The following is a 14,948-nucleotide window of genomic DNA, read 5'->3' on the forward strand; positions in this document are numbered from 1 at the left end:
CCCTGTCTCCGTGTCCCCTCCCTGTCTCTGTGTCCCCTCCCTGTCTCTGTGTCCCCTCCCTGTCTCTGTGTCCCCTCCCTGTCTCTGTGTCCCCTCCCTGTCTCTGTGTCCCCTCCCTGTCTCTGTGTCCCCTCCCTGTCTCTGTGTCCCCTCCCTGTCTCTGTGTCCCCTCCCTGTCTCTGTGTCCCCTCCCTGTCTCTGTGTCCCCTCCCTGTCTCTGTGTCCCCTCCCTGTCTCTGTGTCCCCTCCCTGTCTCTGTGTCCCCTCCCTGTCTCTGTGTCCCCTCCCTGTCTCTGTGTCCCCTCCCTGTCTCTGTGTCCCCTCCCTGTCTCTGTGTCCCCTCCCTGTCTCTGTGTCCCCTCCCTGTCTCTGTGTCCCCTCCCTGTCTCTGTGTCCCCTCCCTGTCTCCGTGTCCCCTCCCTGTCTCCGTGTCCCCTCCCTGTCTCCGTGTCCCCTCCCTGTCTCCGTGTCCCCTCCCTGTCTCCGTGTCCCCTCCCTGTCTCCGTGTCCCCTCCCTGTCTCTGTGTCCCCTCCCTGTCTCTGTGTCCCCTCCCTGTCTCTGTGTCCCCTCCCTGTCTCCGTGTCCCCTCCCTGTCTCCGTGTCCCCTCCCTGTCTCCGTGTCCCCTTCCTGTCTCCGTGTCCCGTCTCCGTGTCCCCTCCCTGTCTTCGTGTCCCCTCCCTGTCTCTGTGTCCCCTCCCTGTCTCTGTGTCCCCTCCCTGTCTCTGTGTCCCCTCCCTGTCTCCGTGTCCCCTCCCTGTCTCCGTGTCCCCTCCCTGTCTCCGTGTCCCCTCCCTGTCTCTGTGTCCCCTCCCTGTCTCTGTGTCCCCTCCCCTCCCTGTCTCTGTGTCCCCTCCCTGTCTCTGTGTCCCATCCCTGTCTCCGTGTCCCCTCCCTGTCTCCGTGTCCCCTCCCTGTCTTGTCCCTCCCTGTCTCCGTGTCCCCTCCATGTCTCTGTGTCCCCTCCCTGTCTCTGTGTCCCCTCCCTCCCTGTCTCTGTGTCCCCTCCCTGTCTCTGTGTCCCATCCCTGTCTCCGTGTCCCCTCCCTGTCTCCGTGTCCCCTCCCTGTCTCCGTTCCCCTCCCTGTCTCCGTTCCCCTCCCTGTCTCCGTGTCCCCTCCCTGTCTCTGTGTCCCCTCCCTGTCTCTGTGTCCCCTCCCTGTCTCTGTGTCCCCTCCCCTCCCTGTCTCTGTGTCCCCTCCCTGTCTCTGTGTCCCCCCCTGTCTCCGTGTCCCCTCCCTGTCTCCGTGTCCCCTCCCTGTCTCCGTGTCCCCTCCCTGTCTCCGTGTCCCCTCCCTGTCTCCGTGTCCCCTCCCTGTCTCCGTGTCCCCTCCCTGTCTCCGTTTCCCCTCCCTGTCTCCGTGTCCCCTCCCTGTCTCTGTGTCCCCTCCCTGTCTCTGTGTCCCTCCCTGTCTCTGTGTCCCCTCCCTGTCTCTGTGTCCCCTCCCTGTCTCTGTGTCCCCTCCCTGTCTCTGTGTCCCCTCCCTGTCTCTGTGTCCCCTCCCTGTCTCTGTGTCCCCTCCCTGTCTCTGTGTCCCCTCCCTGTCTCTGTGTCCCCTCCCTGTCTCTGTGTCCCTCCCTGTCTCTGTGTCCCCTCCCTGTCTCTGTGTCCCCTCCCTGTCTCTGTGTCCCCTCCCTGTCTCTGTGTCCCCTCCCTGTCTCTGTGTCCCCTCCCTGTCTCTGTGTCCCCTCCCTGTCTCTGTGTCCCCTCCCTGTCTCTGTGTCCCCTCCCTGTCTCTGTGTCCCCTCCCTGTCTCTGTGTCCCCTCCCTGTCTCTGTGTCCCCTCCCTGTCTCCGTGTCCCCTCCCTGTCTCCGTTTCCCCTCCCTGTCTCCGTGTCCCCTCCCTGTCTCTATGTCCCCTCCCTGTCCCCTGGCAGCATGTGTGTGAGACAGAGGAACGAGACGAGGTGGTAGTGTGTGAGTTGTGTGAGGCTAGCGTTGCCAACTTCAACCAGCACATGAAGAAGAGCCACCCTGGCTGCGGGCGCAGCGCCAACCGACAGGGTTACCGGAGCAACGGCTCCTACGTAGACGGGTGGTTCGGAGGGGAGTGTGGCAGCGGGAACCCCTACTACCTCCTCTGTGGTAGCTGTCGGGACAAACACCTGGCGGTTAAGAGTAAAACCACAGTCCCCGTGACGGAGAGGTCAGTGACGGACAGAAGGTGACACGCCACATTTTATTTTTTAAATTACAGACTTGTGACTCTTGTGTTGTACAACTGAAACTTAAGATTCGATACACACTGTGTAACGGTGACAAGATGACGTTGTGATCACTAACACGTGTCGTGGTCCATGTTCAGGTATAAAGGACTGGCCCCGGACCTCCTGGGGAAGCAGGACAGTGTCTATGAAGGTACCGGTTCTGGTTAAACATGATGATTCACTTGTTCCAGAGGTTCTTGTCCCTGATCATATGAATGACTGGTTCCACTGTAGCTTTATGGCTGATAGTATGACTGGTCCACTGTAGCTTTATGGCTGATAGTATGACTGGTTCCACTGTAGCTTTATGGCTGATAGTATGACTGGTCCACTGTAGCTTTATGGCTGATAGTATGACTGGTCCACTGTAGCTTTATGGCTGATAGTATGACTGGTTCCACTGTAGCTTTATGGCTGATAGTATGACTGGTCCACTGTAGCTTTATGGCTGATAGTATGACTGGTTCCACTGTAGCTTTATGGCTGATAGTATGACTGGTCCACTGTAGCTTTATGGCTGATAGTATGACTGGTTCCACTGTAGCTTTATGGCTGATAGTATGACTGGTTCCACTGTAGCTTTATGGCTGATAGTATGACTGGTCCACTGTAGCTTTATGGCTGATAGTATGACTGGTCCACTGTAGCTTTATGGCTGATAGTATGACTGGTCCACTGTAGCTTTATGGCTGATAGTATGACTGGTTCCACTGTAGCTTTATGGCTGATAGTATGACTGGTCCACTGTAGCTTTATGGCTGATAGTATGACTGGTTCCACTGTAGCTTTATGGCTGATAGTATGACTGGTTCCACTGTAGCTTTATGGCTGATAGTATGACTGGTCCACTGTAGCTTTATGGCTGATAGTATGACTGGTCCACTGTAGCTTTATGGCTGATAGTATGACTGGTCCACTGTAGCTTTATGGCTGATAGTATGACTGGTTCCACTGTAGCTTTATGGCTGATAGTATGACTGGTTCCACTGTAGCTTTATGGCTGATAGTATGACTGGTCCACTGTAGCTTTATGGCTGATAGTATGACTGGTTCCACTGTAGCTTTATGGCTGATAGTATGACTGGTCCACTGTAGCTTTATGGCTGATAGTATGACTGGTCCACTGTAGCTTTGTGGCTGATAGTATGACTGGTTCCACTGTAGCTTTATGGCTGATAGTATGACTGGTTCCACTGTAGCTTTATGGCTGATAGTATGACTGGTCCACTGTAGCTTTATGGCTGATAGTATGACTGGTCCACTGTAGCTTTATGGCTGATAGTATGACTGGTTCCACTGTAGCTTTATGGCTGATAGTATGACTGTTATTCTCTGTAACCACGTGGTTGATAGTATGACTGTTATTCTCTATAACCACGTGGCTGATAGTGTGACTGTGATTCTCTATAACCACGTGGCTGATAGTGTGACTGTTATTCTCTATAACCACGTGGCTGATAGTGTGACTGTTATTCTCTATAACCACGTGGCTGATAGTATGACTGTTATTCTCTATAACCACGTGGCTGATAGTATGACTGTTATTCTCTATAACCACGTGGCTGATAGTATGACTGTTATTCTCTATAACCACGTGGCTGATAGTGTGACTGTTATTCTCTATAACCACGTGGCTGATAGTATGACTGGTATTCTCTATAACCACGTGGCTGATAGTATGACTGTTATTCTCTATAACCACGTGGCTGATAGTGTGACTGTTATTCTCTATAACCACGTGGCTGATAGTATGACTGTTATTCTCTATAACCACGTGGCTGATAGTATGACTGTTATTCTCTATAACCACGTGGCTGATAGTATGACTGTTATTCTCTATAACCACGTGGCTGATAGTGTGACTGTTATTCTCTATAACCACGTGGCTGATAGTATGACTGTTATTCTCTATAACCACGTGGCTGATAGTATGACTGTTATTCTCTATAACCACGTGGCTGATAGTATGACTGTTATTCTCTATAACCACGTGGCTGATAGTGTGACTGTTATTCTCTATAACCACGTGGCTGATAGTGTGACTGTTATTCTCTATAACCACGTGGCTGATAGTGTGACTGTGTTATTCTCTATAACCACATGGCTGATAGTATGACTGGTATTCTCTATAACCATGTGGCTGATATTGTGACTGTTATTCTCTATAACCACGTGGCTGATAGTATGACTGTTATTCTCTATAACCACGTGGCTGATAGTATGACTGTGATTCTCTATAACCACGTGGCTGATAGTATGACTGTTATTCCCTATAACCACGTGGCTGATAGTATGACTGTTATTCTCTATAACCACGTGGCTGATAGTATGACTGGTATTCTCTATAACCACGTGGCTGATAGTATGACTGTTATTCTCTATAACCACGTGGCTGATAGTGTGACTGTTATTCTCTATAACCACGTGGCTGATAGTGTGACTGTGTTATTCTCTATAACCACATGGCTGATAGTATGACTGGTATTCTCTATAACCACGTGGCTGATAGTATGACTGGTATTCTCTATAACCACGTGGCTGATAGTATGACTGGTATTCTCTATAACCACGTGGCTGATAGTATGACTGTTATTCTCTATAACCACGTGGCTGATAGTGTGACTGTTATTCTCTATAACCACGTGGCTGATAGTATGACTGTTATTCTCTATAACCACATGGCTGATAGTATGACTGTTATTCTCTATAACCACGTGGCTGATAGTGTGACTGTTATTCTCTATAACCACGTGGCTGATAGTGTGACTGTTATTCTCTATAACCACGTGGCTGATAGTGTGACTGTGTTAACCACGTGTGTTTCTCTATAACCACATGGCTGATAGTATGACTGTTATTCTCTATAACCACGTGGCTGATAGTGTGACTGTTATTCTCTATAACCACGTGGCTGATAGTATGACTGTTATTCTCTATAACCACGTGGCTGATAGTATGACTGTTATTCTCTATAACCACGTGGCTGATAGTATGACTGTTATTCTCTATAACCACATGGCTGATAGTATGACTGTTATTCTCTATAACCACGTGGCTGATAGTATGACTGTTATTCTCTATAACCACATGGCTGATAGTATGACTGTTATTCTCTATAACCACGTGGCTGATAGTATGACTGTTATTCTCTATAACCACGTGGCTGATAGTATGACTGTTATTCTCTATAACCACGTGGCTGATAGTATGACTGTTATTCTCTATAACCACATGGCTGATAGTATGACTGTTATTCTCTATAACCACGTGGCTGATAGTATGACTGTTATTCTCTATAACCACGTGGCTGATAGTATGACTGTTATTCTCTATAACCACGTGGCTGATAGTGTGACTGTTATTCTCTATAACCACATGGCTGATAGTGTGACTGGTATTCTCTATAACCACGTGGCTGATAGTATGACTGTTATTCTCTATAACCACGTGGCTGATAGTATGACTGTTATTCTCTATAACCACGTGGCTGATAGTATGACTGTTATTCTCTATAACCACATGGCTGATAGTATGACTGTTATTCTCTATAACCACGTGGCTGATAGTATGACTGTTATTCTCTATAACCACGTGGCTGATAGTATGACTGTTATTCTCTATAACCACGTGGCTGATAGTATGACTGTTATTCTCTATAACCACATGGCTGATAGTATGACTGTTATTCTCTATAACCACGTGGCTGATAGTATGACTGTTATTCTCTATAACCACGTGGCTGATAGTATGACTGTTATTCTCTATAACCACGTGGCTGATAGTGTGACTGTTATTCTCTATAACCACATGGCTGATAGTGTGACTGGTATTCTCTATAACCACGTGGCTGATAGTATGACTGTTATTCTCTATAACCACGTGGCTGATAGTATGACTGTTATTCTCTATAACCACGTGGCTGATAGTATGACTGTTATTCTCTATAACCACGTGGCTGATAGTGTGACTGTTATTCTCTATAACCACATGGCTGATAGTATGACTGTTATTCTCTATAACCACATGGCTGATAGTGTGACTGGTATTCTCTATAACCACGTGGCTGATAGTATGACTGTTATTCTCTATAACCACGTGGCTGATAGTATGACTGTTATTCTCTATAACCACGTGGCTGATAGTATGACTGTTATTCTCTATAACCACGTGGCTGATAGTATGACTGTTATTCTCTATAACCACGTGGCTGATAGTATGACTGTTATTCTCTATAACCACGTGGCTGATAGTGTGACTGTTATTCTCTATAACCACATGGCTGATAGTGTGACTGTTATTCTCTATAACCACGTGGCTGATAGTATGACTGTTATTCTCTATAACCACGTGGCTGATAGTATGACTGTTATTCTCTATAACCACGTGGCTGATAGTATGACTGTTATTCTCTATAACCACGTGGCTGATAGTATGACTGTTATTCTCTATAACCACGTGGCTGATAGTGTGACTGTTATTCTCTATAACCACGTGGCTGATAGTATGACTGTTATTCTCTATAACCACGTGGCTGATAGTGTGACTGTTATTCTCTATAACCACGTGGCTGATAGTATGACTGGTATTCTCTATAACCAGGTGGCTGATAGTATGACTGTTATTCTCTATAACCACGTGGCTGATAGTATGACTGTTATTCTCTATAACCACGTGGCTGATAGTATGACTGTTATTCTCTATAACCACGTGGCTGATAGTGTGACTGTTATTCTCTATAACCACGTGGCTGATAGTATGACTGTTATTCTCTATAACCACGTGGCTGATAGTATGACTGTTATTCTCTATAACCACGTGGCTGATAGTATGACTGTTATTCTCTATAACCACGTGGCTGATAGTATGACTGTGATTCTCTATAACCACGTGGCTGATAGTATGACTGTTATTCTCTATAACCACGTGGCTGATAGTATGACTGTTATTCTCTATAACCACGTGGCTGATAGTATGACTGTTATTCTCTATAACCACATGGCTGATAGTATGACTGTTATTCTCTATAACCACGTGGCTGATAGTATGACTGTTATTCTCTATAACCACATGGCTGATAGTATGACTGTTATTCTCTATAACCACGTGGCTGATAGTGTGACTGTTATTCTCTATAACCACGTGGCTGATAGTATGACTGTTATTCTCTATAACCACGTGGCTGATAGTATGACTGTTATTCTCTATAACCACATGGCTGATAGTATGACTGTGATTCTCTATAACCACGTGGCTGATAGTATGACTGTTATTCTCTATAACCACGTGGCTGATAGTATGACTGTGATTCTCTATAACCACGTGGCTGATAGTATGACTGTTATTCTCTATAACCACGTGGCTGATAGTATGACTGTTATTCTCTATAACCACGTGGCTGATAGTGTGACTGTTATTCTCTATAACCACGTGGCTGATAGTATGACTGGTATTCTCTACAACCCTTACAGAGGAATGGGACATGCTGGATGTTGATGAGGATGAGAGGTTAACTGGGGACGAGGAGTTTGAGCTGCTGGCGGGACCGTTGGGTCTGAGCGAGCGCCGGGTCGTCCCAGAGGCCGTCCAGTTCCCCGACAGTGACCCCCTGGGAGCGTCCGTAGCCATGGTGACCGCCACCAACAGCATGGAGGAGACTCTGCTGCAGATAGGTGAGGGGCTGAGAAACACACACACACACACACACACACACACACACACACACACACACACACACACACACACACACACACACACACACAGATGTGTCTGGTCCTCTCTGTAATGTGGTTCAGATGTGTCTGGTCCTCTCTGTAATGTGGGTGGTTAAGATGTGTCTGGTCCTCTCTATAATGTGGGTGGTTTAGATGTGTCCGGTCCTCTCTAATGTGGGTGGTTCAGATGTGTCTTGTCCTCTCTATAATGTGGGTGGTTTAGATGTGTCTGGTCCTCTCTGTAATGTGGGTGGTTCAGATGTGTCTGGTCCTCTCTGTAATGTGGTTCAGATGTGTCTGGTCCTCTCTGTAATGTGGGTGGTTCAGATGTGTCTGGTCCTCTCTGTAATGTGGTTCAGATGTGTCTGGTCCTCTCTGTAATGTGGGTGGTTTAGATGTGTCTGGTCCTCTCTGTAATGTGGGTGAGATCTGTCTGGTCCTCTCTGTAATGTGGTTTAGATGTGTCTGGTCCTCTCTGTAATGTGGGTGGTTTAGATGTGTCTTGTCCTCTCTATAATGTGGGTGGTTTAGATGTGTCTGGTCCTCTCTATAATGTGGGTGGTTTAGATGTGTCCGGTCCTCTCTAATGTGGGTGGTTCAGATGTGTCTTGTCCTCTCTATAATGTGGGTGGTTTAGATGTGTCTGGTCCTCTCTGTAATGTGGTTTAGATGTGTCTGGTCCTCTCTGTAATGTGGGTGGTTTAGATGTGTCTGGTCCTCTCTGTAATGTGGGTGAGATCTGTCTGGTCCTCTCTGTAATGTGGGTGAGATCTGTCCGGTCCTCTCTGTAATGTGGTTTAGATGTGTCTGGTCCTCTCTGTAATGTGGTTTAGATGTGTCTGGTCCTCTCTGTAATGTGGGTGGTTTAGATCTGTCTGGTCCTCTCTGTAATGTGGGTGGTTTAGATCTGTCTGGTCCTCTCTGTAATGTGGGTGGTTCAGATGTGTCCAGTCCTCTCTGTAATGTGGGTGGTTTAGATCTGTCTGGTCCTCTCTGTAATGTGGGTGGTTTAGATGTGTCTGGTCCTCTCTGTAATGTGGTTTAGATGTGTCTGGTCCTCTCTGTAATGTGGTTTAGATGTGTCTGGTCCTCTCTGTAATGTGGGTGGTTTAGATGTGTCTGGTCCTCTCTGTAATGTGGTTTAGATGTGTCTGGTCCTCTCTGTAATGTGGGTGGTTTAGATGTGTCTGGTCCTCTCTGTAATGTGGTTCAGATGTGTCCAGTCCTCTCTGTAATGTGGTTTAGATGTGTCTGGTCCTCTCTGTAATGTGGGTGGTTTAGATGTGTCTGGTCCTCTCTGTAATGTGGTTTAGATCTGTCCGGTCCTCTCTGTAATGTGGTTTAGATCTGTCTGGTCCTCTCTGTAATGTGGTTTAGATGTGTCTGGTCCTCTCTGTAATGTGGTTTAGATGTGTCTGGTCCTCTCTGTAATGTGGTTCAGATGTGTCTGGTCCTCTCTGTAATGTGGTTTAGATGTGTCTGGTCCTCTCTGTAATGTGGTTCAGATGTGTCTGGTCCTCTCTGTAATGTGGTTGAGATGTGTCTGGTCCTCTCTGTAATGTGGGTGGTTCAGATGTGTCTGGTCCTCTCTGTAATGTGGTTCAGATGTGTCTGGTCCTCTCTGTAATGTGGGTGGTTCAGATGTGTCTGGTCCTCTCTGTAATGTGGTTTAGATGTGTCCAGTCCTCTCTGTAATGTGGGAGGTTCAGATGTGTCTGGTCCTCTCTGTAATGTGGTTTAGATGTGTCTGGTCCTCTCTGTAATGTGGTTTAGATGTGTCTGGTCCTCTCTGTAATGTGGTTTAGATGTGTCTGGTCCTCTCTGTAATGTGGTTTAGATCTGTCTGGTCCTCTCTGTAATGTGGGTGAGATGTGTCTGGTCCTCTCTGTAATGTGGGTGGTTTAGATGTGTCCGGTCCTCTCTGTAATGTGGTTCAGATGTGTCTGGTCCTCTCTGTAACGTGGTTTAGATGTGTCTGGTCCTCTCTGTAATGTGGGTGGTTTAGATGTGTCCGGTCCTCTCTGTAATGTGGTTTAGATGTGTCTGGTCCTCTCTGTAATGTGGTTTAGATGTGTCTGGTCCTCTCTGTAATGTGGTTTAGATGTGTCTGGTCCTCTCTGTAATGTGGGTGAGATGTGTCTGGTCCTCTCTGTAATGTGGTTTAGATGTGTCTGGTCCTCTCTGTAATGTGGTTTAGATGTGTCTGGTCCTCTCTGTAATGTGGTTCAGATGTGTCTGGTCCTCTCTGTAATGTGGTTTAGATGTGTCTGGTCCTCTCTGTAATGTGGTTCAGATGTGTCTGGTCCTCTCTGTAATGTGGTTTAGATGTGTCTGGTCCTCTCTGTAATGTGGGTGGTTTAGATGTGTCTGGTCCTCTCTGTAATGTGGGTGGTTTAGATGTGTCTGGTCCTCTCTGTAATGTGGGTGGTTTAGATGTGTCTGGTCCTCTCTGTAATGTGGTTTAGATGTGTCTGGTCCTCTCTGTAATGTGGTTTAGATGTGTCTGGTCCTCTCTGTAATGTGGTTCAGATGTGTCTGGTCCTCTCTGTAATGTGGTTTAGATGTGTCTGGTCCTCTCTGTAATGTGGGTGGTTTAGATGTGTCCGGTCCTCTCTGTAATGTGGGTGGTTTAGATGTGTCTGGTCCTCTCTGTAATGTGGGTGGTTTAGATGTGTCCGGTCCTCTCTGTAATGTGGGTGGTTTAGATGTGTCCGGTCCTCTCTGTAATGTGGTTTAGATGTGTCTGGTCCTCTCTGTAATGTGGGTGGTTTAGATGTGTCCGGTCCTCTCTGTAATGTGGGTGGTTTAGATGTGTCTGGTCCTCTCTGTAATGTGGTTTAGATGTGTCCGGTCCTCTCTGTAATGTGGGTGGTTTAGATGTGTCCGGTCCTCTCTGTAATGTGGGTGGTTTAGATGTGTCCGGTCCTCTCTGTAATGTGGGTGGTTTAGATGTGTCTGGTCCTCTCTGTAATGTGGTTTAGATGTGTCTGGTCCTCTCTGTAATGTGGTTTAGATGTGTCTGGTCCTCTCTGTAATGTGGTTTAGATGTGTCTGGTCCTCTCTGTAATGTGGTTTAGATGTGTCTGGTCCTCTCTGTAATGTGGTTTAGATGTGTCTGGTCCTCTCTGTAATGTGGTTTAGATGTGTCTGGTCCTCTCTGTAACGTGGGTGGTTTAGATGTGTCTGGTCCTCTCTGTAACGTGGTTTAGATCTGTCTGGTCCTCTCTGTAATGTGGTTCAGTGATCACCTGTTATACGTCCATTTCGTGGGGTTGTAATTCTACATCGTGCGTCAACTTCAACAAGTGTCTGCGTGTGTTTCCCAGGCTGCCAGGGCGCGGTGGAGAACAGCTCCTCGGGCAGGGTGACTCTGGGGGAGCAGGCCGCAGCGCTGGAGAACCCCCACGACAGGGTCATGGCTCTGAGGAGAGTGACCTCTGCAGCGCAGGTCCTCCTGGCCAGGACCATGGTGATGAGAGCCCTGTCTCTACTCTCTGTCAGGTGGGTCTGTCTGTAGACTAGGTGTAGACTAGGTGTAGACTAGGTGTAGACTAGGTGTAGACCTGTGTGTAGAGTAGGTGTAGACTAGGTATAGACTAGGTGTAGACTAGTTGTAGACCTGTGTGTTGACTCGGTGTAGACTAGGTATAGACTAGGTGTAGACGAAGTGTAGACGAGGTATAGACCTGTGTGTAGACTAGGTGTAGGACTAGGTGTAGACTAGGTGTAGGACTGTGTAGACTAGGTGTAGGACTGTGTAGACTAGGTGTAGGACTGTGTAGACTAGGTGTATGACTGTGTAGACTAGGTGTTGGACTGGTTGTAGGCTAGGTGTAGACTAGTGGTAGGACTGTGTGTAGGACTGTGTGTAGACTATGTGTAGGACTGTGTGTAGACTAGGTGTAGGACTGGTTGTAGGCTAGGTGTAGACTAGTGGTAGGACTGTGTAGACTATGTGTAGACTGTGTGTAGACTAGGTGTAGGACTGTGTAGACTAGGTGTAGGACTGTGTAGACTATGTGTAGACTGTGTGTAGACTAGGTGTAGGACTGTGTAGACTAGGTGTAGGACTGGTGGTAGGCTAGGTGTAGACTAGTGGTAGGACTGTGTGTAGGACTGTGTGTAGACTATGTGTAGGACTGTGTGTAGACTAGGTGTAGGACTGGTTGTAGGCTAGGTGTCGACTAGTGGTAGGACTGTGTAGACTATGTGAAGGACTATGTGTAGACTATGTGTAGGACTGTGTGTAGACTATGTGTAGGACTGTGTAGACTAGGTGTAGGAATGGTTGTAGGCTAGGTGTAGACTAGTGGTAGGACTGTGTAGACTATGTGTAGGACTGTGTGTAGACTAGGTGTAGGACTGTGTAGACTAGGTGTAGGACTGGTTGTAGGCTAGGTGTCGACTAGTGGTAGGACTGTGTAGACTATGTGTAGACTGTGTGTAGGACTGTGTAGACTAGGTGTAGGACTGTGTAGACTATGTGTAGACTGTGTGTAGACTAGGTGTAGGACTGTGTAGACTAGGTGTAGGACTGGTGGTAGGCTAGGTGTAGACTAGTGGTAGGACTGTGTAGACTATGTGAAGGACTATGTGTAGACTATGTGTAGGACTGTGTGTAGACTAGGTGTAGGACTGTGTAGACTAGGTGTAGGACTGGTTGTAGGCTAGGTGTAGACTAGTGGTAGGACTGTGTAGACTATGTGAAGGACTATGTGTAGACTATGTGTAGGACTGTGTGTAGACTATGTGTAGGACTGTGTGTAGACTAGGTGTAGACTAGTGGTAGGACTGTGTAGACTATGTGAAGGACTATGTGTAGACTATGTGTAGGACTGTGTGTAGACTATGTGTAGGACTGTGTGTAGACTAGGTGTAGGGGACTGTGTGTAGGACTGGATAATGTGTTGGTCTTTGTCTCTCTCTCTCTCTCTCTCTCTCTCTCTCTCTCTCTCTGTCTCTCTTTGTCTCTGTCTCTCTCTGTCTCCCTGGTGTCTTTCCGTCTGTCTCTCTCAGTCTCGATCTCTCTCCATTCATCTCATGTCCCACTGTGTTTAGTTGGTGTCAGTGTATAAGGGTGAACTGCATTGCAACTACTGTATGTTTATGAGTATGGCCTTCTCTCCCTCCCCTCTCCCTCCCCCTTTCTCTCCCCCCCCCTTTCTCTCTCTCCCCCCTCTCTCTCTCCCCCTCTCTCTCTCCTCTCTCTCCCTCTCCCCTCCTCTCTCTCCCTCCCCCTTTCTCTCTCCCCCCTTCTCTCCCCCTCTCTCTCTCTCCCCCTCTCTCTCCCCTCCTCTCTCTTCCTCTCCCCCCTCTCTCTCCCCCCTCTCTCTCCCTTTCTCTCTCCCTCCCCTCTCTCTCCCTCCCCCTTTCTCCCCCCTCTCTCTCTCCCCTCCTCTCCCCTCGTCTCTCTCTCCCTCCCCTCGTCCCTCCCCTCCTCTCTCTCCCTCTCTCTCCCCCTTTCTCTCTCTCTCCTCCCTCCCCCTCTCTCTCCCCTCCTCTCTCTCCCTCCCTCCCCTCTCTCTCCCCCTTTCCCTCTCTCTCAGTGGTTCTAGCTGCAGCCTGGCAGCAGGGTTGGAGTCTCTGGGTCTGACAGACATCAGGACCCTGGTCAGACTGATGTGTCTGGCTGCTGCGGGGCGAGCCGGCCTCTCCACCAGCCCCACATCTGGATCAGGGGCCTCAGAGCGGCCCCGCGGGGCCACCAAGGCCAGCAAACCTATCTCCTGTCTGGCCTATCTCAGTACGGCTGTGGGTTGTCTGGCCTCCAACAGCCCCAACGCTGCCAAGCTGCTGGTCCAGCTCTGCACACAGGTAACAACAGATACACAACTCAGACTCACACAAAGATAATAGACTGAAAGAGAAACAGGAAGTGACCAGGTCTCTACTGCACTCAACGACTTTCAAAAAGACAGGAAGTTCAAGTCAACACAACCTTAGTTCAGCACCACACTTATGCAATACTTAACTTGACCTATACAACTCCCATTTTATTGGTCACATGCACACTTTTCAGTGTTAAATTAACACACAGCCTATTTTTTTAATTTTATTTAGCATATTTCCCAGAGAGCCTTAGCTTTCGAGTGAATTGTAGTTACCAACCATGACTGTATTTGTTATTGACAGAGACAGAGATTGTTGCCGTCATAGTTTTTTGTTGTCCTGTGGGTTTCCCCGAGCCAGATCATTCAAATCAAAATGTTCAACACAATACAACAAGTATTTCCCGAGGGCCTAGTTTGACACCAATACAGTAGTAGCCTGAATGAAACTCATGGTTTTCACGTCTGCAGATCACATTATGATGGTTGGCAAAGTGCTGTGTAATTCCTATCGGAATCCAGCCTCAGTGAAGATATCCAACAATTTGACATGTTTATTCTCCCGTAACCTACATTCAGACTGACTGCTGGGTCGGGAAGACTAAGATACGAGACGACCTAAACCATCTAAACTGGAACAACCATTTCAGTAATGGATGCAATTAACTACAAAGTAACAGATCGGATTAGTTGATCAAAATGTATGTTATTCATATTTGAGTAGCATAAGATTAATTAATCAATCGATGTGCTACGTGTAAAAACATAGATATTGAGGAACTAGTCTAAAAATCAACCTGCAATAGAGCATGCTGGGAAATATGATAATGATGGGAGTGGTTTGGATTTAACACTGGTTATAAACACCAACACTGGGGTTATTTTAGACCAATTAGAGTTAATTTAATACTGGTTATAAACACCAACACTGGGGTTATTTTAGACCAATTAGAGTTATTTAATACTGGTTATTAACACCCAACACTGGGGTTATTTTAGACCAATTAGAGTTAATTTAATACTGGTTATTAACACCAGTATTAGAATACAGCCGGTGTTTAATACAGCCAGTGTTTAATACAGCCGGTGTAGAATACAGCCGGTGTTTAATACAGCCGGTGTTTAATACAGCCGGTGTTTAATACAGCTGGTGTTTAATACAGCCAGTGTTTAATACAGCCGGTGTTTAATACAGCCGGTGT

The 14,948-nt window shown here is 47.4% G+C and overlaps 1 protein-coding gene across 1 annotated transcript in view; it reads left to right on the top strand.

Moving 5' to 3' along the window:
* The window catches only part of LOC127920795 (probable E3 ubiquitin-protein ligase HERC1), a 20,648-nt gene extending 6,852 nt beyond the window's left edge, over positions 1-13,796 (top strand). Inside the window, exons 5-9 of the mRNA XM_052504811.1 lie at positions 1,878-2,164; positions 2,306-2,358; positions 7,676-7,876; positions 11,245-11,419; positions 13,465-13,796. Of these exons, the coding sequence (XP_052360771.1) occupies positions 1,878-2,164; positions 2,306-2,358; positions 7,676-7,876; positions 11,245-11,419; positions 13,465-13,771 (1,023 nt within the window). The 3' untranslated portion in view covers positions 13,772-13,796. The remainder of the gene's footprint in view (positions 1-1,877; positions 2,165-2,305; positions 2,359-7,675; positions 7,877-11,244; positions 11,420-13,464) is intronic.
* The last annotated feature ends 1,152 nt before the right edge of the window (positions 13,797-14,948 follow it).

The sequence above is a fragment of the Oncorhynchus keta genome, unplaced genomic scaffold (assembly GCF_023373465.1).
Source record: "Oncorhynchus keta strain PuntledgeMale-10-30-2019 unplaced genomic scaffold, Oket_V2 Un_contig_20571_pilon_pilon, whole genome shotgun sequence".
Classification (NCBI taxonomy): domain Eukaryota; kingdom Metazoa; phylum Chordata; class Actinopteri; order Salmoniformes; family Salmonidae; genus Oncorhynchus; species Oncorhynchus keta.